This window comes from Capra hircus, chromosome 18 (assembly GCF_001704415.2).
Source record: "Capra hircus breed San Clemente chromosome 18, ASM170441v1, whole genome shotgun sequence".
Taxonomy (NCBI): Eukaryota; Metazoa; Chordata; class Mammalia; order Artiodactyla; family Bovidae; genus Capra; species Capra hircus.
This window is the reverse complement of record NC_030825.1, coordinates 58,368,414-58,395,550: the sequence shown is the minus strand read 5'-3', so window position 1 is coordinate 58,395,550 and position 27,137 is coordinate 58,368,414. Positions and strand designations below refer to the sequence as shown.

At 45.5% G+C, this 27,137-nt stretch overlaps 3 protein-coding genes across 3 annotated transcripts in view; 1 reads left to right on the top strand and 2 right to left on the bottom strand.

Annotated features, from left to right (window-relative positions):
• The window catches only part of IGLON5 (IgLON family member 5), a 40,974-nt gene extending 40,811 nt beyond the window's left edge, over window positions 1–163 (bottom strand). Inside the window, exon 1 of the mRNA XM_018063200.1 lies at window positions 82–163. Coding sequence (XP_017918689.1) covers window positions 82–163 — 82 coding nt within the window. The remainder of the gene's footprint in view (window positions 1–81) is intronic.
• Window positions 5,423–9,777, bottom strand: SIGLECL1 (SIGLEC family like 1). Its single transcript, XM_018063199.1, has 6 exons — window positions 9,754–9,777; window positions 9,540–9,612; window positions 8,085–8,360; window positions 7,865–7,970; window positions 6,227–6,383; window positions 5,423–5,452 (listed from the first exon to the last, which is right to left on the bottom strand). The coding sequence occupies exons 1-6, from the start codon at window positions 9,775–9,777 to the stop codon at window positions 5,423–5,425; spliced, it is 666 nt and encodes a 221-aa protein (XP_017918688.1).
• The window catches only part of LOC108638075 (protein ZNF738-like), a 132,978-nt gene continuing 131,399 nt past the window's right edge, over window positions 25,559–27,137 (top strand). The window contains exon 1 of the mRNA XM_018063198.1: window positions 25,559–25,718. Within this exon, the coding sequence (XP_017918687.1) occupies window positions 25,559–25,718 (160 nt within the window). The remainder of the gene's footprint in view (window positions 25,719–27,137) is intronic.

The following is a 27,137-nucleotide window of genomic DNA, read 5'->3' as shown; positions in this document are numbered from 1 at the left end:
ATCTTGGTACCCTCTTGTTTCCTGTCCTGTCATCAAGGCCTCTATCGTGAACAAAGCAAGACCCAGCTTTCATGCCCAAACCCGTCACTGACCTATTCCTGTAATAGGGGCGCAGCCGGTATGCCAGCAGTAAACTATGACCGTAGCGGTCCTGCTCAACCATTGGTCCTCACTGCAACAGGCCACGCCCCCCAAGTGAGCAACCGTTAGAAGTCCTGCCCAGCCATTGGTTGGAGCTGCAGTGGGCCCCTCCCGCAAGCCAGTGACCGTTAGCGACCGTTAGTGAGCCACCAGGTAGGGGTCCCTGTCAGTCCTTGGTTGGAATTGCAGTGGCACCCTCCCCTCCCCTTTCCCTGTATAGAAGGAACCTGGAATTCAGACTGATGGAAGATGTTTTTATCTGCCGCACTATCTGCCACTTCTTGGTCTGATATCTTCCTGATTAAAGTCCTTAGTACTTGCCCCAACAACTCCAGATTTGTTGGCCTGCCGTGTGGTGAGCAAAACAAGTTTGAGCTTGGTAACAACTCTGACCAAGCCACCCAGGAGTCTTGCTGCTGTGACCAGCGGCCTTGGTTGGGGAATTTTCAGGCAAGGTAAGGCCCTAGCAGCTGCCAGGAACACTTGCCCTGAGAATTTTCCTTTCAAAATTCCCTGAAGCAGCACCAGCTTGGCGGTTGAAGCAAGGAGTGGACATGTGGGAGTCATCGGGCTCCATGCAGTAGGGTAAGTGGCTTCGGTGTGTACAGCCGGGGATATTCTCCTTTCTCAATTCTGACTTTTCCTTAAGGGAAAAGCCAACTGGTTTGCATTTGATTGGGGTGCTTTGCTGGAGACCGGAACTGTTGACCTCTGACTCATGAACCGGTTGGTTTGCTTTTGTTTGCATTCATTCATGATGGAATCTGCTTGCCCTTTTGGTACCGGAGCATTTGCTTGTGGTTTTTGTGTTCTGTTGTTTTCTTAACATAAATGTGGGGAAAATATCATCTGTCCCTAAGGAAAGCCCTTTGGAGGCATATATATATATATATATATATATATATATTTTTTTTTAAATGGACAAAATATAGCTGTGAGTCTGTGACTAAGAAGGAGATGCTATTCTATTGTAATAGTGTGTGGCCCCATTATACATTAGGATCAAGAGAGTGATGACCCTTGAATGGCTCACTTCATTATTATACGATATTGCATTTAGAATTGTTTTGTGAAAGAGCAAGTGAAAATGATGAGATTCCATATGCAGAAGCGCTTACACTGTTGTATCAGGAGGAAAAGAAGTCAGGCAGCTGCTGCCTTATGGTACAGAGGTTTTGAAAGGAAAACCAGGGGGATATCTGTTTTACAAGAGAAAGAGGAAGAAAGTGAGACTGAGGACACATTATTTCAAAACTTAAACTCCCCTCTGGCCAACTTGGCTCCTCCACTGTCTGAATAGACTGCACTGACTGTTGTTCCAACCAACCCCATGTCGCCAACATATTTGTTCCTGTCAATACTTCCTGTTTCTCCTACTTACAGGGATCAGATAGAAGTTTCTATGTTAACCCGTGGAGCACAGGGGCTTGGTACTGTGTCTAAGACAGGACATCTAAGACAGGACAGCGTACCCCATTTGGATAGGGAGCCACTGCTGTGTGTACATGCTAATTCATTCAGGCACGTCTGGTTCTTTGTGACCCGAGGGACCGCTAGCCCACCAGACTCCTCTGTCCACGGGATTTCCTAAGCAAGAATACTGGAGTGGGTAGTCATTCCCTTCTCCAGGGGATCTTCCTGACTCAGGGATCAAACCCGTATCTCCTGCATTGCAGGCAGATTCTTAACCTGCTGAGCCATCGAGGAAGCCCATTTAGACCTGGAGCCACTTCTGTTGCTGCTGCTGCTGCTGCTGCTGCTAAGTCACTTCAGTCGTGTCCGACTCTGTGTGACCCCATAGACGGTAGCCTACCAGGCTCCCCCATCCCTGGGATTCTCCAGGCGAGAACACTGGAGTGGGTTGCCATTTCCTCCTCCAGTGCATGAAAGTGAAAGGGAAGTCGCTCAGTCTGGTCCGACTCTTCGCGACCCCATGGACTGCAGCCCACCAGGCTCCTCCATGGAGCCACTTCTAGAGCAGGGCAATTGCTTTTGCTGTGATATTCTTTAGGAGGTCTCAGTGCAAATGGTCAACCAGCTGAGTTTCTATCCTCAACTTCAGATTTGTTTAATTGGAAAAACCGTAACCCTGCTTATCGAGAGGACCCCCTCTGCATGACTGAACTTTTCACTTCTGTCTCTGTCACTCACCATCCCTCTTGCGCAGAACGTACGTTGGAGGGGGATGAAAGGAGGGTAGTCATTGACAAGGCTAGAGAGGAAGTGCACTAGCTCCATCTGGTGGATCCAGATGGAACTCCAGGAGCAAATCTGGTGGACGTTCCCACAGCTGAGCCTGACTGAAAGTGAAAGTAAAGTCGCTCAGTCCTGTCGGGACTCTTTGCGACCCCACGGACTGTAGCCTACCAGGCTCCTCTGTCCATGGGATTTTCCAGGCAAGAGTACTGGAGTGGATTGCCTGACTGGGATCCTAATAATGGAGAAAGGACGCACCTAGAGCATTATAGAAAGTGTATCTTAGCAGGTCTTTGAAAAGGAGTACCCAAACAAAATAGCTTAGATACAATTTAGGAGATATACCAAAACCCAATGATGATTCATCAGAGTTTCTAGAAAGAGAAACCACACTGATACAGGCCCTGAGGCCCCTGAAAATATGAGAATGGTACACATGACTTTAATTAGGCCAAGCACCCCAGATATAAGAAGCAAATCACAAAAGTTAAATGGTGCATTTGGAATGAACCCTTCGTAAGTGTTCAACAACAGGGAACAATGAGGAAGAAGCAAGGGGATACAAGACTGAAAGCCACTCACCTGGCTGCAGCAGAGGATTCCCAGAGACTAACCGGAATAGAGGAAAACAATAAAAGACAGATAGGAGCCTCTCATGTGGTAGAGAGAGAGAAGACTCTGATGACGCCCCAGGAACTCCAGGTAACTTTGACAGCGGGGACAAGCTGACTTTCTGATAGATACAGTGCAACATACTCTAGTAAACACCAAGATGGCCCAGAGAACATCTCAGCCCATCCCGGTCACAGGAGTTTCTGGAGAAGTGTAAAGCGGTTCTTTCTTACAACCTCTGGAATGCCGATTAGGGGACCTCAACCTGAAACATAGCTTCTTATATATGCCAGTGTGTCTTTTGTAAATTAAATGCTCAAGTAAGTTTTTCACCAGAACAGCTTGACATCAGGCAATTGTCAACATTTTGAGCTAGAATTTTGTGCAGACCGTGAGGTCCAGTGTCTGGCTTCTTTGCCTCATTGTATGGCGCATGGTAGGTGCCTGTATTTCTGTGGGATGTGTGAACTGCATGCATACATGGGTGGCTTATGTCAAATCTGCCTTGAGCACAAGATGACCATCTCACTGGTGATGACAGATGGGAGAACCCACAGACTTATAAAAAATGCCCCAGCAGAGAGATGACACTTTTCTTATCTTCTAAAAAATTACCAACATCTGGCTCCAAAAAAGGAAGTTGTCATTCATTCTGAAGGAAACACACAGCTGGGGTCCATTCTAATGCCAGAATCCAGTTCTCATTCCTGGTATTCCTTTCCTTTGTGGTCAAGAAATGCTGCAATAACCTCCATTTAACTGGGCTCTTTGCCTCCAGTCTTACCTCTTCTAAATACACCTCAGGGCTTTGCTGGTGGTCTGGTGGTTAAGACTCTGTCTGTCAGTGCAGGGGACACAGGTTCAAGCCCTGGTCCGGAAAGATTGTGTTCCACATGCCTCGGGGCAACTAAGCCCGCACACCACAAATACTGAACTGTGCTCTAGAGCCTGTATTCCGCAACAAGAGAAGCCCCACTAACTGCAACTAGAACAAGCCTTGAAGCAGCAATGAAGACCCAGTACAGCCAAAAATTAATTAATTAAGCTTTAAAAAGTACACCTCAATAACTACTCCTGGGATCATCTCTCACTATATAGTCACTCTATTTCTTTGTTTCAAACCTTCTAACAGTTTATTCATTCACTCAGTTATTCAACAAACATGTTTTAAAGTCTATTTTAGGAACCATTCTGGTGCCGGTGATACAAATAGAAAGCAAGACAGACAAGATCCCTGTTTTCATGGAACAAAGGGAGTTGGGACAAGGTCCCACAGATAAGGTCCCAATGTCTTGTGATGGCATTCAGGGCTTTTATGTCATTTCTCCTCCTACATCTCTCAATACCACTTTTCACTCACATTCTACCCAGGTACACCTCAAGTAACGATACTCAAGTTCAAAGAGAAGGGGTGGGGTTTGCCAAAGATCTTATCCAAAGACATAACCACTAAGCATTCAAGCAAGGATCCAATCCGTGTGAGTGTTGGCTCTTTGTATATATTTCAGGTACTAGGTGCATAATAGGGGCTCAAAAACTATTTCTTGGTGGACATATTTCACAATCTCACATTTATTTCTCCTTCTTTTGAAGGAGCTCCCAGGATGGAGCACCTGTCTTCTGGCTAATCCAAACAACATATCATATAGTTTGCTTTCAGGGATTCAAAGACCAGGTCCAGGGTAACCCTATTATTCAGTGGATAACCAGTGAGAGGGCAGGTGGGACTGGAGAGGGCTTCGTGGGCCAAGGATACTCTGGGGGCTCCAAGTTTGTTGTAGACTCCAGGTTCCTGGGGTCTTTAAGGATTCTATGGGCTTTGGTGACTCCAAGGGTGATGGGGACTTCGGGTATGAATGTTGTTTTCACAGGCTTTGTCAGCTTCAGTTTATCCTGCTCTTCCTGGAAGTTTGGGGCGATGGGTCCTGCAGGGCAGAGCAAAGAAAGGATGTTGGAACAGGTACCCAAATCTGAAAAGGACAGAATTCTGTCCCTCTCTTTCAGCACTGAATTAAATGCAGTGTGGAGCAAGGGATTGGCTTCACCTTTCATCAAAATCCCCATGGTTGGAGCCTGCCACCCTGTCTTCTCCTACTGATCCTTCCTCCCTGTGCATTCTCAGCACCATGAGCCACCCAGCTGTTCCCAGACTTCCCTGGGAAGTTTTGCCTGACTTCTCCAGGGAGGTTCAGTCTCTCACCCCTCTGGGCGACCATCACCCCAGCCCAGCCCTGCTACTGTGATGCTGCCTTCCCCTCCAGCCTGGCCTCTCTGAGGGCGGGGCCTGGGCCCAGTCCACTTCTGAGACCCCAGCATGGAGAACAGGAGATACTGCAGGAAATACTGGTGGAATTTTAACAGATGTCTGGTTGACCCACAAAGGGACACCAGCTCCCAGTGCAGGGTGTAAGGAGAGCAGCAGGGTGCTTCTGGCCCTAGAGAATCGTAATGACTAAAGAACGGTGAGACCCGGCTACTCCGGTGCTGACCCCTCTAAGCCCTGCTGAGGATAGGGGGTACAGGACAAATAAAGGGGTAACCTGGGCGTGGCCTGGTCTTCAAGTCTTTCAGGCTAACCTGGGTCTGTAGCACCTACAGGCTGTGCTGACTGCAGCCTGCTAAGCGCTCAGAGACCAAACCCTTTGATTTCCACTCCAATGCTACAACTGCTGTTAAGGGTTCTCCCAATCCTCTTCTCAATGGGGACTCAGTGTGTGAGTGTGTGTGTGTGTGTGTGTGTGTAGGGAGAATGAGTTGCTGATTCTAATGACCTTTCAAGTTACTCCTCTTAATTTTCATCTGTCTTCCCATCCCTGGGTCTTAGCGTCACCATCATAAGAGGAGTGAGCACATCATCATAAGATGATGTGTAAGCATGCTCTGACATTCTAGAAGTCCTGTAAGACTGCTGCTGCTGCTGCTAAGTCGCTTCAGTCGTGTCCGACTCTGTGCGACCCCATAGACAGCAGCCCACTAGGCTCCCCGGTCCCTGGGATTCTCCAGGCAAGAACACTGGAGTGGGTTGCCATTTCCTTCTCCGATGCATGAAAGTGAAAAGTGAAAGTGAAGTCGCTCAGTTGTGTCTGACTCTTAGCGACCCCATGGACTGCAGCCTACCAGGCTCCTCCGTCCATAGGATTTTCCAGGCAAGAGTACTGGAGTGGGGTGCCATTGAGGATGGTATTAATATTGCCTTTACATACTGTATGTGCCTCTCCTCATGGGTCTTGTGATCGTTATTCTGATAGGCTGGATTCCAGACACATGGGGTATCTACCAATATCTGCTGCTCAGGAGACGGGGTGACTCTGGATTTTCCTGGTTCCTTGGGCCTTAGAGACGTCTCGAGTCCTTGGCGGGCTCCGATTTTAGGGCTCTTTTCTGCCTTCATTGCTGCAATTTTCTTTGCCTGCTTCATTCTGATATGTTTCACTCTAAGGAAAAGATGCTCTTGATCAGTTTGGGCTCTCTACCCACAATATGGGCTCTGGTCTTGCTGGGAAGTGCTGGTTTAGAGCCTGGGGTGAGCCATGCAGCCTCTCTGGGGCTTGCTTTCCTGTCGTGGACAACAGAGACGCATGCTTGTCAGGCTGTGGGTCTCAGGTGAGGTCAACTATGAAAGGGCTTTGCAAGCTCTGATTCTTGTTGGTCTTCAAGTCCAGCTGGCTATACATAAAACGTAGCTCCCCAGGGATTTCCCTGGTGGTCAAGTGGCTAGCATTCAGTGCTCCCACTGCAGGGGTCACCAGTTCAATCCCTGATTGGGGAACTAGATCCTACATGCCATGTAGCATGGCCCCCCCAAAAAAACCAGCAACCCAGCTTGCCCTGCCACCTCACTCCTCTTCTTCCTCACCCTAATGGACAGTTACTCCCAACTCTCTCTGCCCCTCATCACTTGCCCAGCTCAGGCCTGGCTTAGATCATGACATCAGCCTCTTGCCTTTCCCTCTGTGGACTGTGCCCACCCCAAGTTCACACCTCCCCTCCCAGCTGACTCCTCCATGGTCCTCAACTAAGGATTAACTCTAAGACGTCTGGACCGGCCAGAGGCTCCCTGGCCCAGCTCTCTGCCCTGCCTCTGGCATCTCTGCCCTTCTCACTCCAGACTTCCAGCCAGCACATTTAGCCAAGTCTCAGGAGTCTTTATGAACCAACCCCAAGAACCTTTATCAACTTCGTTTTTAGCTGTTACTTAGGTGCACTCTCAATGCACCTGATGTTGCACAAAGACACCGGAAGTTCCTCAGGTGTGTTCCCAGGGTCTCTGTACCTGACTTTCCACCACATGCGCAACTGCTCAGCCCTGCTGCCACTTGAGACAGCTCCCTGGGGACTCCACTGGTTTCACTTCCTCCTCCGCTTTCTCTTTTATAAAGTTCTTTGAAAGCCTCGGTCCCTTGGGCCTGTTTTATGGCTCCGTATGGTCCCGATGGCCCTGGCTCGTGGGCACCCTGTTTGCTGCCAGACCCTGAGTTCCTCAAGGGTGGGGGCGTCCATCCAGCGCCACAGGCCTGGGGGTAGCAGGCTCTGGGAGAGGCTGAATGGTGAATGTTTTTAATTGGAGGACTATTGCTTTACGATGTTGTGATGGTTTCTGCTATACAACAGAGTGAATCAGCTGGATGTATGCCTATATCCCCTCCCTCTTGAGCCCCCCTCCATCCTGCCCCCATCCCACCCTTCCAGGTCATCACAGAGCACGGGGCTGAGCTCCCCGTGCTATCCAGCAGCTTCCCATTAGCTAAATATTTTACACAAGGTAGGGTACGTATGTCAGCGCTACTCTCCCAACTCATCCCACCCTGATCTCATGCCAAACAACAAAGAAGACAGGAACGCAAACCCACCCGTCAACAGACAGGCCACCTAAAACTGTACTAAGCTTACGGTGAATCTTAACCTCGGTACTCACATGAGTGGGACGAGGCAGAGGAAGAACAGTGTGACACCGATGGCTCCGTAGAACACGCCCCGAATCAGCCCTTTCATGAAAGTCTGGGCAACCAAAGAACTCCTTCCTGGAGGTAGAGAGCTAGTGAGGAGGGGTTCTCCCTGGGGACTTCCCAGCTGCCTCCCCTGGCCCCAGGGCCCACCCCCTCTTCCCCACCCACACGGTGCCCCTCCACCATCACCTGACTTCAGCAGGATGGTCAGGGCGTGGGTTCCCTCTGGGTTCCTGCCCTCACAGAGCAGGCTCGTGCCCGTTTCAGGCGGCTTGATCAGATGGATGGTGCTGTTGGCCCAGGGGCCAAGTGTGGTAGAAGTCACTCGAAAGCCTGTGCGGTTCATGACCACGGGAGCGACCCCCACCCGCCACCGCACAGAGGGCGTGGGGGTCCCACGGAAGGAGCAGCTGCACTGCAGAGTCTTCTTCAAGGAGCAAGAGGAATCGAGCAGCCTGGTGGGGGCTGAGGGGGAGTGAGGGTCAGGAGTCAGCAAGCATCCTGATTCCCTGTCTGCCTCCTTCAGGACCCAGCCTTTTCTTTATTTGTGATAAACCAGGAACTTCAGAGAGACTTTCTGGGTCTTCCGCAGTGGCTCAGTGGTAAAGAATCTGCCTGCCAGTGCAGGAGACACGGGTTCAATTGCTGGTCCCGGAAGATCCCACATGCCACGGAAGAACTAAGCCACAACTTCTGGGCCTGTGCTCTAGAGCCCGGGAACCACACCAACTGAGCCCGTGAGCCAGAACTACTGAAGGCCGGGCACCCTAGATGCCGTGCTCTGCAGCAAGAGGGGCCGCTGCAGTGAGAAGCCGCTCATTGCAACTAGAGGAAAGCCCACACAGTAATGAAGACCCAGGAAAGTCAAAGATACATAAGTGAACAAAATTATATATTAAAAAATATATATATTTTTTGGAAGTCCAGAGGAGTCAGGCCTCACAGACCAGTTGCCCTTCACCCTTTCTCCTCGTCTGGCCTGAACCGGCACACTCAACTTTCCAGACCGATGGCAGAGGAGTCTCTTGAAGATCTGCATTGCCTGCGATCCCTCATCTATCCACCCCCACCAGGCTAAACTGCCCAACCTCAGTAACTCTCTTTCTGAGCTCTGGCCCTTCCAGCTCCACCTGTGGTCAGATTTTTCCCTCCATCACTGTCTGGATGCTCCTGGCAAGTCACTTCCCTCTCTACTCTTCCCTAGTCTGGAAAACAGAGAGACTTCCTGAGCCCGACTCACATTATCATTGCTGGAAGAGGCATACAACGAATGCCTGAGGTTTACTGTGTTCCTGCCTCAATTCAGGACCAAGTACCACCCATTCAATGAACATTTTTAGATTTTCCTCTTCCCCATCCTGGTGGACGTGGACTGAGCATTCATCTTAAGCAAAGACTGCTATGCTGATTTCTGAGTAAGAACACCATGAAACCACCTCACTCTCTGTAGGACAGGTCAGACATATGGTCCATTCAGTGAGACTGTGGGTTAATAGTCACTCTCTTCAAGGTCTCCAATAGTGAGGAATTGGTCCTTAGCATTTCCATGTACTTAGTCATTGGAGTTGTTTGGGGTTACTGGAGGAAATGGGTCATTTCCCCCTGAACAGTTGCCCTTGATCTTGGGCTTTCCATTTGGGTCACTTGAGGGGATGAGGAATTTGCAGGCCTTTCCTCCACTTCCCTTGCTGACCTCCACATTATTCATTTTCACCATCTGGAGAAGCAGGCCATGGAGAGCAATCGAAAGAGGCTGAAAAACACTTACTAACTTTGGAACTTGGAGCTTGCTAGCAATATTCAGACGGCTCCTGTGCTCAAATATCTTCAGAGCCCCCTGATGAGCTCCCACCCTTACCCTCAGCTCTACTCCCTGGCCCATGCCCCCTGCAACCTCCCCAATTCCCCCGCTCCTGTCAGAATCTGGCCTGCAGATGCTTAACCCACATTGGTTCCTTGGTGCCCTAAACCCTTGTGTGCCTGGCTTGGTCGTGTCCAACTTTTTGAGACCTTATGGACTGTAGCCCACCAGGCTCCTCTGTCCATGGGATTCCCCAGGCAAGAATACTGGAGTGGGTTGCCATTTCCTCCTCCAGGGGGTCTTCCTGACCCAGGGAACGACCCTACGTCTCCTGCATTCCAAGCAGATTCTTTGCCGCTGAGCCATCAGGGAAAGTGAAGTCGCTCAGTCTTGTGCGACTCTTTGTGACCCCGCAGACTGTAGCCCACCAGGCTCCTCTGTCCATGGGATTCTCCAGGCAAGAATACTGGAGTGGGTTGCCATTTCCTTCTCCAGAGGATCTTCCTGACCCAGGGATTGAACCCAGGTCTCCTGCATTGCAGGCAGACGTTTTAACCTCTGAGCCACCAGGGAAGCTGAGCCATCAGGGAAGCCCACCCTAAACCCTTAAGTCCTCTTGTATTACGTCACCACGACCTGACCTAGCCCTGGCTCTGGAGCCTTGGCTTCCTCAGACCCTTCCAGCGCTGCGTCTCTTCCCACTCACCCAGCTGGAGCCCTGGCGTTGCCATGAGCAGCAGCAGTTGTTTTCCACACAGGAGAGGCAGGGGCTTAGACCACAGCTGGTCCCGAAACCGGAGCTGTCTGGTTCAGATGGGGTGATGTGATGAATACCTGGAAGAGGCTGCAGGGGTGGGGAGAGCAGAAAGAACTCTTAGCCAGCCGGGGGCTTCGACCTCTTCAGTCATCCTGAAGGCGCGTCCCCTCTGAGAAGCAGGAATTTTGTGGGATGTGACGTCTGAAGGCCTGCAGACAGGACGGCACCACCATGATCCTCTGTGATGCTCCAAAGTCACGTCTCCTTCCCCCGCCCCCAGTCTGTCACCCCCCTCCCCAGCTCCCTTAGGAGGGTCTTTAGTTCCAGGTCTGCAGACTTCCTCTAAAGTTTACGGGTACCACATAAACTGTGTGCCACAGGGAGACAGGGTCAGGTCTGGGAGTTTGGAATGTCCCCCTGGGGCCCTGGTGTAAAATGGCTTGGAGGGGGAGTGACCTCAGGCCTGGTGGTCAGGGGAGAGAGACGGTGACTGGGGACGAATGGCAGGCTGGAGCTGGGGCACAGGCTGTGAGAAATGGAGAGGATGGGACCGATTTAACATTTGAGGGGAATAAAAGCAGATGGGGGTTCCTACTGCTGATGGGAAAAGTTCCAAACCTTCTTGCGTTGTAAATGCGGGTCCCCACAAGTTTGCTTGGCCCTTGTCTTATGTCCCTGTGTCTTTCTCAACCTTTTCCCAATGTTCCCCTTTCCAAATTTCACCCTTAACATAGCTCTCCCGTCATCAGGGACTCTTCTGTTTCCCAGCTTTTTCTTCTGTAGCTCTCCTTTGTCCATATTAAAATCCTCCTTCAATTTCATAACTGAGTTCAATGCTGCTTCCTTGATGTAGCCTTTCCTGATTGCCCCACCCAGTCAGAAGTGGGTAATCTCTCCCCTCTCAGAATTACCAAGCGATTAAAAAAAAAAAAAAGTTGGCTGCATTGTGTCTTAGTTGCAGCACGCTGGCTACAGGGCATGTAGTTGCTCCACAGAGGTGGGATCTTAGTTCCCTGACCAGGGATGGAACCTGTGTTGCCTACACCGGGAGGTGGAGTCTTAACCACTGGACCACCAGGGAAGCCCCTATCAAGTGATGTGATTTGTTCTTTTCTGGAGAAGTGATTTTTTCCTCATGACAGAGTGATTTGTTTTTGTGTAGTTGCCAGATAGTAACTTACCCTTCTTTTCATCACTCACAAATTCACCCTGTTTAGGGATGCAATATTGCCCGCTAAAGCACTACTTTGGCTTCCTTTGCAATTAAGAGGGGACCGTGTGACATTGTTTTAGTGGAAGTAAGCTGGGGATTCTTGGGAAAGGTTTTGCTTTCTTAATACTGTCCTTTCCTCTTTCCTGTCACTTCCTTCTTCTTCCTCCTAGAATATGGAGGTGATACTGGAGGTGGAGCAGCAATTTGGCATCATGAGGTAACCGTGAGGAAGAAAGCCACTCATGGTTGATGTTCACTTAAGGATGCTTTAGCAGAACAATTCAAGAAGCCTAGTCCCCTGACGGCCTTGTAGAGCTGCTATGCCAACCCTGCACAGCCTAGCTCTGCACATCTTTCTTTTTAAATTGATGTATAGCTGATTTAATGTTCATTTCTGCTATATAGCAAAGAGATTCAGTTTTATATCTGGAGAAGGAAATGGCAACCCACTCCAGTATTCTTACCTGGAGAATCCCATGGACAGAGGACCCTGGCAGGCTGCAGTCTATGGGGTCGCAAGAGTTGGACACGTCGGACACAACTTAGCAACGGACATGATATATATACATATATACATATATATATATATGGTGGTGGTTTAGTTGCTAAGTTGTGTCCGACTCTTGTGACAGGCAAGAATACTGGAGTGGGTTGCCATTTTCTTCTCCAGGGGATTGCCCCAGCCGAGGAATTGAACCCAGGTCTCCTGCATTGCAGGCAGGTTTCTTTACCATCTGAGCTATGATGGAATCCCTATATATATATTCCTTTTCATTATGGTTTATCATAAGATATTGAATACAGAACCTTGTTGTTTATCCATTCTGTACCCCCAATAACGAACTTGTTTGATAGTCACTGATACAATGTTCACATCAATCTCACCTCCCTTGAAACTATAGCTCCCACACACACTTGTTTTTTTTTTGAAAAGCACTGACTGCAGAGCAGGAGCCCAGGGTTTGAGTGCCGATTATGTCGGCCACGACACTGATTCATTGGGAAACCACAGACAACTGCTTTTCCTCTCTGGGCCATTTCTGCAATAATTCTGCAATAATTCCTGGGAAAGAGGCAGAATGAAGAAATACGTCTGGGCATGACCTCCCTTATTAGCATTTTAATCAAGCATTACCAAAGACATCATGGGTATTTCAGGTTCCAGGGTTATTTTATGTCCTCAGACATTGGGTTGGTCTCAATTGATTTCTGGTAAAATATTCCAGCAGCCGCCACTTTGTGGAGCTCAATGCCTTTTGCCATAAACTCCTGTCTGCATAAGGATTCTGAGACTTCTTTCCAGTAATTTTGTAGACAGGGGCTAGCAACAATCCCTCATGTAGAATATGTGCATGTCCTCCAAAATCCAAATAGGCCAATCAGACACTGGGTTTCTAGCTTCTTTTTTCCGCCAGACACCCTGTACTTTTCAAATTAACAACCTGTGTGGGTTTGGGCAGTTTTATTGGTTCCCATTTATTATATCCAATCAATTTTGGTTGAAGGGAGGATTTACATGTCTCCTGTTTAATAATACTAGAAAGGGGAAGTGTTCCCCAGTCATACAGGGTATCTATTTATTAATACACTGAGGTAAAGGAGGCGATCCAATGACTTTCCATGAAATTTGTTTAAACATTCCAATCTTCCTCTAAACTCCCACAGTCATCCCATCAATTCTTGAATTTCCATAGCTTCCCCATTCAACTATAACTCCTATTAGGACTGACCAGCATCCGGTCCCATCACTTCATGGCAAATAGGAGAAGAAAAAGTGGAAGCAGTGACAGATTTTATTTTCTTGGGCTCCAAAATCGTTGCAGATGGTGACTGCAGTCATGAAATTAAAAGATGCTTGCCCCTTGGAAGCAAAGTTATGACAAACCTAGACAGCGTATCAAAAAGGCAGAGACATCACTTCGCGGACAAAAGTCTGTATGGTCAAAGCTATGGTTTTTCCAGTAGTCATGTGCAGATGGGAGAGTTGGACCATAAAGAAGGCAGAGCACCAAAGAACTGATGCTTTCAAACTGTGGTGCTGGAGAGGACTCTTGAGAGTCCCGTGGACAGCAAAGAGTTCAAACTAGTCAAGGCTAAAAGAAATCAACCCTGAATATTCATTGGAAGGACTGACACTGAAGCTGAAGCTCCAATGCTTTGGCCACGTGATGCAAAGAGCTGACTTATTGGAAAAGACCCTGATGCTGGGAAAGACTGAAGGCAAAAGGAGAAAGGGGACGACAGAGGATGAGATAGTTAGATAGCATCATTGACGATCTATTTGCTCATGAATTTGAGCAAACTCTGAGAGATAGTGAAAGACAGGGGAGCCTGGCATGCTGCAGTTCATGGGGGTCACAAAGAGTCAGATATGACTGAGTGACTAAACAACAAGTTTTAGAATCACAGAGCGTGAGGCTCCCGTGTTAAGGAGTCTCAGAAACATGTCTTCGTTTTATTGCTAATGTGCATATGGCTTTGAGTGCCCTGCTGGAAGTGGGGCCAAGGAACCTAGGCCCTTTAATGAATCTTTATCTTGATTAGCTTATGGGACCATCACCTCAGGTGATTTGCAGTCAGATTTCTCATTGTCTTATCTGTCTTGTGGCTTTTTAAATTCCCCCAAACTAGGGTAGATAGAGCAGACTTGATTGAGGTCCTTCAATGCTGGGGGACGATCCAGGGTTCCCCCTGGTCCACCCAGTCTCCCAGAGTGCTGCACTGAGACCTTTGTTTTGACCCCATCAATGTCCCCTTTATCCCAATTCTTTTTAAAATGAATCTATTAATTTTTGGCTGGGCTGGGTCTTCGTTGCTGCATGTGGGCTTGCTCTGTTTGCAGCACGTGGGTTTCTCATTGCAGTGGCTTCTCGGTTGTGGAACACAGGCTCTAGGTGCACGAGCTTCAGTAGTTACAGCGTACAGGCTGAGTTGCCCCTCTGACACGTGGAATCTTCTTGGACCAGGGATGGAACCAATGTCCTCTGAACTGCCAGGAGGATTCTTAACCACTGGACCACCAGGGAAGTTCCTATTTATCCCATTTCTTAAGGACTGTTTAAAGATTTCCACCCTGTCAGACTTTGACTCTCCCATTCATCTTTCTTCATTCTCTGGTGAATCACTTTAATGTTTTGTGCTCCCTGTGGTTTCAACATAACGCTTCCCTTTAGTAGCAGCAGCCCCGAGGCTAACAGCTTTATCTTGGGCTGGACAGAACCCAAACTGGGCTCTGTGTCAGGATCCAGCCCGGCCTTTTCCTTTTCTTTCATCTTAGCTATTACAGAAAAAAATAACCCAGGATCATGCATTTAGCTTGTTCTTGTTATGTTGCATTTTCTTATGCATCTAGTGAGTCAACTTCTTGGATGTTGTATCCATCATTAAAAAAAAAAAAAAGGTAACTTTTAACCTCCTGTAACTAATTACAGAACAGTTGTATTTCAGGAACCCTTGAGTAACCCTGGGGTCACCCAGGAATCAGAGTCATCATCTCCTATCCTCATATCCTTCCTTTTCCCAAATTATGTGCTTCAGTGGGTCCTGTTTGTTCTAGTGGATTTCATTTCTATGCCAGCAGCAAGATGCCTCATTCCTGACAGTGACGTCAGATTGCAGGGGTTCCTAAAAGCCCCTCATTTTTGACATCTATTGAAAGTTTGGGGGCCCTCAAGACTACCCTCAGATTTGATAATTCACTGGAAGTACTTCCCAGAATTCACAGAAGGACTTCCCTGGTGGTCCAGTGGTTAAGACTCAGCACTTCTGATGCAGGGGTCATGAGTTCAATCCCTTGTCAGGGAACCAAGACCCCACATGCTGCAGGTTTCAGCCAAAAATAGGAAACAAAAGAATCCACTTCCAGAATTCACTGAAAGCTGTTTTAGGTTACTGGGTTTTTTCTGCAACTAAAGGACACAGATTAGAATCTGCCAAGAGAAGGAGCACAGAGGGCAGAGTCTGGGAAATTTCCAGCCAGACAGCTTCCTGTTCTCCTCTCCCTGAGGAGTCAGAGACAGAGCAACTTAACTGTTCTGGAGTTATTGCCTAACAACAGGCCCAGAAGACTGGCAACCAGAGAAGCTCACCCAAACCCCGTGACCAGAGTTTTTATTGGACCTTCATCATGAGGGCATCTGCCCTTGTGGCAGATTTCATTCTCCTGCTCCTTCTGAAGGTGGACTGATACCACAGGATCCAAAGATCCCACTGGAAATCACGCTGTTAAACTGTCTTGTGCGGCCAGCTCCTGCCCTTAATCACAGTTGAAGACTCTTCAGTGTGATGCCAGGACCTCAGGCAAACAGAGACTCTCCATCAGCCAGGACTTCCCAGGGTTTAGAGATTATACCTCCTGGAATCCAAGGGCAAAGGCCAGACCTCTCTTTGGGCTTCATTAAGTTCCTTACTACATAGAATGATGTGAGCTAAATTCAAGGTAGCAGTTATTGCTAGATTTTAGTGGCAGATATGGTTGGGGAAGGGGTACAAAGGGTGAGTGTTTTAAATTTTAAGCTGGATGGTAGGTGCATGCTCTTTTATATACCATTTTTATACAGTTCTGTAAAGAATCTGCCAGCAATGTGGGAGAACCGGGTTTGATCCCTAGGTCGGGAATATCCCCTGGAGAAGGGAATGGCAACCCACTCCAGTATTCTTGCCTGGAGAATTCCATGGACAGAGGAGAAATGAAAAATTGGTCATTTCATTTATGTAAAAGTTTTATTTATTTATTTTTGTTTTGGCTTCACCTCATGGCATGCGGAATCTTAGTTCCCCAACCAGGGATCCAGCTGGCATCTCCTGCATTGCAGGCTGAGCCACTTGGGAAGCAAAGATGGATTAGTAAGTGGAAAAAAAGAATCACCTAATTAGGCTATGATGAGATTTTAAAAATCTTTAACTTAAACTAGTATTTATTGTTTACTATGTATCTGTCAATTTCACATACATACAGTCTCATTTACATCCCCGTCAACAACCTGAGAGATATGACCCTCAAGTCTCAGCTGTATGACATATATGACTCTGGTCCTCAATTACCAGCAACTAGTCCAAGAAACCAAACCACTTCTGCAGTGACAGTTAGCCTAGAACAGTCAGTTTGGTCCGTATCAGGTTCCTTATTATTTACCCCTGTTTCCAGCTCAGAACCAACCAAAGAAAACCAAATATGCTCTCCAATCCAACCACAGAAGGTGCTAACCCCCAACTTTCTCATGATTAAAATCATCTCCCAACACTGCTGACACTCCTTCACTTTTTTCCACTCTAAAGGACTCCCACTGCCCTGCCCACCTTTGTAGTCTTTGCCGAATGCAAATGGTGGTGGCTGGCTCTCTCACTACAGCAAGCTCTGAATCAATAGCCTGTTTGTTCTCATTTGGGTGGTTTTCATTTATTTGGAATTAAATGTTATGATTTCCTCTTCATAGAGGAGAAAATGGAAACTCAGAGAAATAAGTGATTTTCCCAGAGTCGCTAAGCAAATACAGTTAGAGATGAACTTAAAACTCGTTTCTCTTTTTCCACACCAACTTTCAAGAGTGTAGAGGTTATAAGCTCCCCAAATTCTCTGACCAACTGGCACTATGGGTACTGTACAAATTACTATTAAATGTTTAAACAGCCTTGCCCTATTCTCAGGGCTTCCCAGGTGCTCAGAGGTAAAGAATCCTTCTGCCAGTGCAGGAGACGTGGGTTCGAGCCCTGCATCGGGAAGCTCCACTGGAGAAGAAAATGGCAAGCCACTCCAGTATTCTTGCCCAGAGAATCCCATGGACAGAGGAGCCTGGTGGGCTACAGTACATGGGGTTGAAAAGAGTTGGACAAGACTGAGCACACACACAGCAACGCAGCCCTCATCTCAGAAAAAGGAAAAAGTCAATCACCTAAAATTTAGGAAATATGTCTCTAAATCAAAGAAAATAACATTCAAGAAGAAATCAAGAATCAAGACTTCAGAGTCCACTTTCACTACTCTTTTATATGTCAGAAAACCCTGTTGGTATTGTTTTCCAAAATATATTCGAAGTCTGGCCACTTTTAACCAGCTGCACTGCTGCCACCCTGGCCCAAACCACCATCCCCTCACCCAGATGGTTCGATGATCTTCTCACTGGCTTGGCTGCTTCATCTGTGTCCTGTACATGCTACTCCCTGCATGGCAGCTGGAGGGATTCCATCAACACCTCAGTATCATCCTGCCCCCTTCTCTTCTCAAAAGTCTCCAAACGGTTCTCATCTCACTCAAGAGTAAAAGGCAAAGTTCTGCACGACGTGGTCCATTCCCTCCATTCCCTTTCCTTGTCTGATCTCATCCCCTACCACTCTCCAGAAACTCTACATCAAAGAGCAGTTTTCCCCTTCTCAGGAACCTTTCTTGGGAAGCACATCCCATTTTTGTTTTTGGCCATGACACACAGCCAGCATGTGGGATCTTAGTTCCCCCAGGAGGGCTCAAACCCAGGCCCCCTACATTGGCAGCACAGAGTCTTAACCACTGGGCCACCAGAGAAGTCCCAAGAAGCACATGCCTTTGTGATGGCACTCTTCATTTATTCTTTCAGTCAACCAACATGTTTGAGCACCTCCTTTATGCCAGGCACTCCTTTAGGGTTTAGGCAGTAAGCAAGAATGACACAATCCCTGTCCTCAAAAAACAAGCTGACGGTGAGCATAACTTGATAACTGTAAATATAATGAAGAAAAAGAACCCAGGACAACATGATAGGAATTATGGGATGGGGGACAACGGGGAAACAGTTTAGATAGGATGGTCAAAGAAGGCTTCTTGAAGGCAGTGACATTTGAGCAGAAACCTAGAGGAAGGAATGCCAAGCCACGCTGGGGGAAGGAAAATTGCAGGTTGAGGGAACAGCAACTGCAAAGCTTGAGGAGTTCAGCATGTTTAAAAGAGAGAGAGAGAAAAAAAAGTGAGCTGCTGAAGTGCAGTGAAGGGCGGGGGAGACTGGCATGAGACAAGGTCAGATACCAAGTGGGCTGAGCTCCTAAAAAGCACAGGGAGGAATATGAATGCAATTCCATGGGAGTGTATTAAGAGGCGTGACTATAAACTGATTAATTTGGTTTTGAGTTCCCTCTGGCTGCTGTGTGAAAAATGGACCACATCAGGGGCTAGAGCGAAAGCACAGAGACCAGTGGGAGACCACGCAGTCAGTCAGAAAATGTGATGATGGCTTAGCCCAAGGTGGCAGCTCTGGAGATCCTTACTGTACTGAGGATAGATTCTGGGGTGAAATGATAGTATTTTCTCTTCTTCACACCCTACAGCCATGCCCTTTTTGCACTGCCATTTTTATTCCCTTTTCCTTTCTCCAATTTAAAACCGCATTTGGGTGTTAGGATGAGCCCTGTCTGGGTCTTGGCCCAGGCTTGGCCAGTAAATCACTAAATAACCTTGGTCAACTATTTTACCCTCTCTGTTTTTTTTATTTCTTCTTCTTTTTTAAAATCTGTATTTATCTATTTGACTCCATGGCATCTTAGTTGTGGCTCATGGGATCTAGTTCCCTGACCAGGGATTGAACTGAGCCTCCCTTCATTGGGAGCACAGTCTTAGCCACTGGAACACAAGGGACCCTCCTTTTATTTCTTCATCTATAACATGAGTGAGCTTGACTGTTTGAGATGTGATGATCAGCCAAGCTCTAAAATTCTGATTTCTTCTTGCTTCTCTCTGCCAGCCTTTAGAGATGAGTTGAATGACTCCTCATGCACCCTCTTTTTCCCCTCTCCTTCTATTTCCCTTCATGCATCACCTCTCCTCTCAATTTTACCTTTGTGTCTCGTTCCAAGGGCCCCAGGCAGTTCTTTGACCTTAGCACACCTCTGTCTGAATATTTCTGAAGCAGAGTGCAGGAGATGCAGCAAACTTTCCAGACTTGGTAAGGGCGGGACTGACTTTGGATGACTGACCTACTTAGAAGCCTGGAAAATGAATTTTCTAGAGAAATCAGGGACTAACAGTGAAACCGATTAGCTGGCTTACAGGCAGGATAACTGTGTGACTAATGACTGAGTGCCTGGCAGGGGGATTAGCTTATTAGGAAGCAGATTTACAGGGAGCCTAATTGGACTGGTTAACAGGGCAGGCTGTGAAAGGGGGTGGATTATCCGATTAAATGATTTATGAGGGGACTCACTGCAGACTCATCAGGGCACTAACCTGATCCTCTGTTGACACAGAGACGGACGGTCTTATTGGCAGATTGGTGATCCCCTGGCTGCTCTTCAGGCTGACCGGGTGACCCACTTGGTGGCAGGCTGACGAATACAGAGACAGGATCCCGGTGAACTGACTGGCTAGCTGGTGAGCTGGCTCTCAGGAAGCCTCCCAACCTGATCCAGAATTGGCCTCGGGGGCCTCTCAGGCCGGACAGCCACCTTGGGAGGCCTACTCACCTCCGGCTGCCTAACTGCCCAAGGTCACAGTGACTGACAGAGATGCCCGACTCTCATGGAAGCCCAGTTTGGCCAGTGCCAGCGCAGGTTCTCCACTCAACAACTGACAGGAGAGCCAACAGCCAGAGCGCAGCCCCGTGAGGCCTCGTGAGGCCCCACGACGACCTATGTATCTACAAAAAGAAGGCTGTGCGGAGACCACTCTAGATCCTGGCTGCGTGCCTCCTGAGCGTGTGATGTAAGCGTATACCCAGCAGCCAATCAGCGACTACAGGGGCCTGCCTCCCAGCCAATCAGTGGCTGAGTGGCTTAGTATGGCTCCTGAGAGGGAGGGTTGATGCTTAGAAAGTGACAATTATTAGCGATGTACCCTTGTTTATAATGACATAATTTAAAATTATTTGAAAACCAAAATGAATGTCATTCAGCTCTCAAATAATCCACACTATGCTTCGTTTCTAGTGTGTATGCAAACGTAGGTTTTTGATGGTTTGTGCTTCAAAGAGAAGAGAAACCCTTCCATATTGTGTTGCAACCATTTATATCTATTCTCCATTAGAAGATGGACACTATAATGTAAAATGTACAATGAACATCTAACTAGAAGTGTTTGTTATTCATGTCAAATATCCTTGGAGGTCACCATGATGTAAGCGATCATGGAATCTTTTCATGTATTAAAGTAAGACAAATTGGTTCTAAATTTTCAATAGTTATATCACTTGATTTGTGATAAGAGAACACAATGACAGCTCACTAAAATATTGATGTTATCTTTATAATATCATCAGAAGTCATGAACATTAGTTGACAACGTTGAAATAAAGACATCTTCTGTGATAACCTAGAAATGTATGGGAAACCCTTCCTGAAAAAGTCATGTAATTACTATATGTCTGTTCACTAGCTTCTGTTTTGTAAATCACAGAAATCACAATTCTCAGATTGCTATATCAGGAAAATAAATAGCTTTCTCTACACTTGTAATTTGGATTTTAATCAATGATCACACAGTGAATTGTAAAATGTTTTATTTCAACTATGTGTGAAATTAATACATGCTAATTAACAAAAAGTGAATGGTTTCTGTTATTGATTTTAATGAATGAAGTGTTAGCCCACCACCACCATTAACCTCTCCCACCTTATTAGAGGTTTCAGGGAAGAAATAACAACAATAAACTATTTGGTAGCACAGAGAGATGGCATCTGTAGAAATTAGTTTCCTTACTGGCTTTAAATCTCTAATAACGTCATATATTTTCCACCATTTCTACACTATATCTTTTTCCCTCTCTGTAACTGCAGGGACACTGTGTTGGTTCTAATAAGAAGGATTATACAGAGTACTGTTAAGAGCTTCTCTGACTGCTCCGTGCTGTTGCTGCCTCAGTGTCTGTCTAGGCAGCAGGCAGCCTGCAGGTCCTTGAACTCACACCAGCCAGTCCTGTGAGCACCTCCACTAGATGACCCCTTTCCTTGAGACCAACAGTCTTGCTGAACCCCAGGGTCTACTGCACAGCCCCCCTTCAGTGACACCCTCACAGCACTCACCAGAATCCTGCTCCTTTTGGTTTGAATGGACCCATCCACACTCGGCCTGGGGAGCCCACAGCACTTCACTCAGGGTCACTTAGAAAGGCCTGAATACCGATTACTGCCTCTTTCTGTGCCTGGTTCTTGCCTTGACCTCCCTAAGAAATCCCTTCCCTAAACCCTATCCCACAGAGAAATCTCAGATGTGCTGAGTGTAAGGGCTTGACCTTAGGGTTCCTGAATGTGGGTCATGAGGGAGAAACATAAGAACAAACAGGGAATTTGCTAAAGACTCATTTCATGGCCCTACTTCAGACCTGCAGATTCATAACTTCTTAGAATGGGGACCTGACCTCAAGGGATTGTATACACTGAACTGGTTCAGAAAGAATCTTTATCCAAGTGGTTTCCACCTGGTTTCCTATCAGGATCACGTGACCAGTGTTAGGCAATAACCTCCCTGGTACCCTTCCTACAGATTTCTTTGTTGGTCCTGTGGGAACATCAGTGTGGTTTGTAGGAAGTGCTCCAGGGGCTTCTAAGGGGAGGCTTGTGTTAAGGACGTGGCTCCTGGTCCATTTTTGAGAGCTGAGGCCCGGCTTCAGTCTGAGGAGAGGCTGCAGGGTTGGTCTAGCTGGATTTGGACCGGGGAAGTCAGTCAGCTCACACGGTCTGTGTGAGCCGAGGGTTAGGAGCTCTCTCTGAGGAGAGAGCAATCAAGAAATTAGTTCACAGGCTGGTCTCCAGGTAGGAAGTGATTGTTTCTGAATCTCTCCTGAGACAGAGGACAGGAGAGGTGGGTCTTTTCAGCTTTTCAAGGTCCTTCTGTCTGTAGTTGTGGTGGTTGCAGGTTATAGGGCTGTGCGGATGTCTTTGAAGGTATTTTCTCAAGATGCAGAGGTGTGTTTGCTACATAACATCCCCAGAGAAGACAGAGCAGGAGGAAGAGGAGGAAATGGCAGCTTCTCAGGTCCATGTCCTGTCCTGTGTCTGGGGCTGTGTCTGCTTTTCCTCATGAAATGCCTGGATTGAGGACATGCAAACCTTTAATTCTCTACTCATATTTTTTGGGGGCTGGGATGTTTGTTTTCAACTACTTACTTTTTCCTATGATAGTGAAGACCAGCTCTTCTCCCTGATATCCCAGAGCCTTTTCTCCATTGTCTGTATCCCCGCTTTCTATAGAAAATGAATTCTCAAAGTGAATTAGTGATGAATTCTCAAAGTGAATTAGTGACTTTCAACTGGTGAATATATTCCCTTTGTGAGAGATCAACACAGAGAGGCACTGGTATCCAAGATTCCATGGGGATGTGGTTTGGTGTTGGGCTCTTAGGGAAGTAGAGGAAAAGCAGCGATGAGTTTACATCTGGATGCAACTTCAGCTCTTTAGAATAGAAAGAAAATGTAGTTATAAATAGAATGAACTCAGTGATCCAGAATTTTTCAGATAATTTTGAAACAAAAAGTGATAGTATAATGTCTATATTATTAAAATGACTCTGTTAAAATATACTCATAGGATACAGAACAGGGGAGGTATATATGAAGTGAAATTTTTAGAAACTGACATTTTTCAGGGTCAATTCAGATCACTGCTCCCATTTATCCCATTACACTGCATGTTACCTCGATCAGGTACTTCTGTGAGATTCCAGCACTATGATGTTCACATGTTTTTTTTCTCTTTATCTTTAATAAAGATTTCAGATGATTTAGTGAGAGACATGCATAAGCCACCAGTTATGGTAGAAATCCATACCTTCTTAGTTTATCTTTGCTTTGAATAATGAACACACCTGTGTTTAGTAGGGATATTGGATTTTGGGAGTAGAGGTTTCCTTGCTCAAGCCCAGGTCCAGTAGTTTCCATTACACTCCACCCTCATATTTCAGATCTAATCTTATCACCTCTTTTTATTTTCCAAAGCACTTATAATAGTCATATTTCTAATGTTTGTGCAACTATGTTAAATTACTAAAATATAGCTCAACACAAGTGATACAGATTTTGAAAGAAATAAAGGACTCTAATTTAGAGTCCTAATTTATTTCATATTGGTATGTGTGTTTGCACATTAGTGTATTTAAAAAATACAGATTATCGTCCACAAAAATGTGATGAGATTTAACCAGTGAAAAATCATCTTGATTTTATTGAATTGAATACTTTTTATCACTTTTAAAATGTATATAGTTCCCATTTTAGTGTAGGTGTGTGCATGAAAATGTTAACCTTATTTGATCCATTTTTGAAGTATGTTCTTGATGTTCTTCCCAATTACCTACACTTATGTACACATTTGTTAGAGTTGCCTCTGTATATTTCTCTGTGTTCTTTTTATTTTTATTTTTTTTTGTACTATGAAAGTATGATAACACATTTACAGGAGACATGTAAAACACAGAACAAAGTTACATATAGTTCCACTATATAATACATTTGTCTTTTTAAGTAGATAAATTAAGATTTTTAGTTGGAGTTTCAATATCAAGCTCTCCAAAGTTAATGGAATATTCATTCTAAAATGAATGAATTATGATTTATTAAAGTTAATTTAATTTAATTTCTAAAAGTAGAAGGATGTATTTAGACCTGAAAAGCACCATGAACCAATTCAACATAATTAAGATTTATATAATTTGGATACAACAGTAGGATACAAATTCTATTTGACTTCCAATATCCTGCAAACTAGGAGACACTGGAACATATGTGTTAAGTCACTTCAGTTGTATCTGACTCTTTGTGACCCCATGGTCTGTAGCCTACCAGGCTCTTCTATCCATGGGATTCTCCAGGCAAGAATACTGGAGTGGGTTTCCATTTTCTTCTCCAACTGGAACATATCTTGGTACATAAAACAAGGTACAAAAATTTCATGGTCTAAAGTTTTTGAAATCATAGAGTCTATTCTCATATCAATGTGGAATTGTCTTAGAACAAATATCAAAAGATGTTTTCAAGTGCAGTGTGACATTTACCAAGAGAGATTCTTGACTTAGCCATTGAAAACCTCAATAAAGTTAGAAGACAGGAAAAAATGTGTTTTTAAAAAAATAAATTGTAGTTCATGTCAACTAAAGAAAACCCAAGCTCTACCATTTACTGAATACCTGTCAAAATATTCTAAAATAAGCATTATAGCAATATTTTGATCTAAATTATTTATGTGGCTCATTCAAGACTATGTAAAAACTTTTAGAAAGATATATGGTATATACTAAATATCAACAGGACTTTTTTTTTCTATGCTTACTATTCCATTAAACCTGTAAAATCTGTAAAATATGTACAGTTCAATATTAACTATGAATTCTTACCTGGCTGTTCAAGTCTTTGCAATCCCATGGACTATACAGTCCATGGAATTCTCCAGGCCAGAATACTGAAGATCCCCTTCTCCAGAAGTTCTTCTCAACCCAGGGATCAAACCCAGGTCTCCCACATTGCATGCAGATTCTTTACCAGCTGAGCCACCAGAGAAGCCCTACCTGGCTGTTCTACCTCTGTGCTACTCACAATGCCATTCATGAACCTGATTCAGTTAGAAATGAGCTTGTTAAAGAACAACTCTGGCCCCACTCCAGAATTCCTGAATTAGAATCTCCTTTTAAAAAATATTCCCAGTTTGGAGAAAACTATTCCCAGTTTGGTTGATAGACAGTTTATCCTGTATAACACAAGAACAACACTCCAAGTAAACATGCCTCTATAGATCACATCATACCATAGTTTTTCTCCCAGATAAAAAGGATCTCTACAGTGGTTTTGTGAATCATATACCATCTCCTTTTTTTCTGGGGTTAGAAATATGGTAGAGAACATTAGTGTGGAAAATTTTATTCTTATGTAATACCAGACATTCTTCTGGTATTACAAAATCATTTCTCTTGCTGGTTTCCTCTTGGGTCACATTAGGAAGTCTTCCCATGGCCACATGGAACCTGTACTTTGTATTTCAGGGACAGCTGACATTCCGGGATGTAGCCATAGACTTCACTCAAGAGGAGTGGGAATGCCTGGACCTCGGTCAGCGAGAATTGTACAGGGATGTGATGTTAGAGAACTACAGGAACCTGGCCTCCTTGGGTGAGGATAACTGCCTTCCGGAATCCCTTATCCACCCACTGGGTTATGGTTCCTTCATTTCTAGAATATCTCCTGAAATCTTCTGCTTCTTATAATAGAGTTTCAGATCCCTGCTTTCTAGGAAAAGAATGGGAGTTTATGAGATTAGAAAGACTTCATGGTGATTCTTTATTATTCCAACCTTCCTCTTTCTTGAGCTAATCTGCCTCCTTCTCTCTAGATTACTAGGAGTTTTATGAGTTCAGTATAAAATAGTTGTATCCTCATTTCTACTACTTACTTTTCCCTAGTAGTACTAGACCAGAATCTCAGGATCTGTTCTTTATGTTTTTGTTAGTGTTTATAGGTGCTTTCAATAAAGTATTTGGGGAAATCATTTTTCTAGGCTGTGTCAATATTCTACCACACCTTGCCTTCTCACCTGAATACATATTGGATTGGAAACTGATGAATCTCCTTTCTCTGATAAACAGGCCTCATGGTCTCTAAGCTGGACCTGGTTACCTTTCTGGAGTGAATGAAGGATTCCAGGAATATAAGGAGAATGGAGACAACACCCGTATACACAGGTATGTCTGAATGGATGGAGCCTATGACTCAAGTGAGAGCTCCAAGGATCAGTGAGGAAGTCATCCTTTGTCATGTGGTCTGGGAAGATCTGCTTCAGTGGAAATGATTTTGGAGAAGTCTGGGTTTCTTTCTGTTGCTCTCATAGATGAATATCACCGTTCCCATTCTGTCTCTTTAATCATGCATGAATTCATCTCCAGTGATTACTTTTCTCACTCACAGTGAGAACTGAAATTCTCCCCCTTGGCCTGCGACAACCTGTATGAGTTGGCTGCTCTTTCATTTCTTGGGGATCCTAGGAAAACTGTGTCCATTTCTGAGTAACTCTATGACACTTCTTTTAAAGTTTGTTTCTAACTCAAGACAGAAATGTTCGGGTGGAGTTGTAGACAAACTGCCAAAGTTCTAGAAATACTGGGGACAGACATTTGTTTTCTTATAATTTCTAATCCACTGGAAACTACAAATACGGCCTTATAAATTTCATACTCAAATACTTTCTTCACTGCATAAAGCCAAATCTCCCTAAAATGAGAAAATGCAAATCCCAGGTTTATTTCAAAGTTTCTTTTTCCTTTATATGAACTCATGTTCAATATCTTAAGTGTATTTGCCCCAATTCTTCAATGTTAAAATACTTTAATATATTCATTTAACTCAAAGAATGTTAAAATAAACTGGCATGAGAGCTTAGAACATTTTCTACCATATTTTTTTCTGGTTGTTTCTCACTATTAAGCTTTTTAGATTATGTGAAGAAATCTTTAAAAAATTTTTTATTTGAGTGTAGCTGTTCAACAATGTGCTGCTGTATAGCAAAGAGAATCATATATATATATACTTTTTTAG

What these genes read in the sequence shown, in the direction of transcription:
- SIGLECL1 (XM_018063199.1), bottom strand. Translation starts at nt 9,777, where the DNA reads ATGGGCCAGGGAGTAGAGCTGAGG. An exon ending in CAAATTCCTCATCCCCTCAA is followed by an intron (nt 8,361 to 9,539) that starts GTGACCCAAATG and finishes ACTCCCCCTCAG; the next exon opens with CCCCCACCAGGCTGCTCGAT. An exon ending in GACCATCCTGCTGAAGTCAG is followed by an intron (nt 7,971 to 8,084) that starts GTGATGGTGGAG and finishes CTCTACCTCCAG; the next exon opens with GAAGGAGTTCTTTGGTTGCC.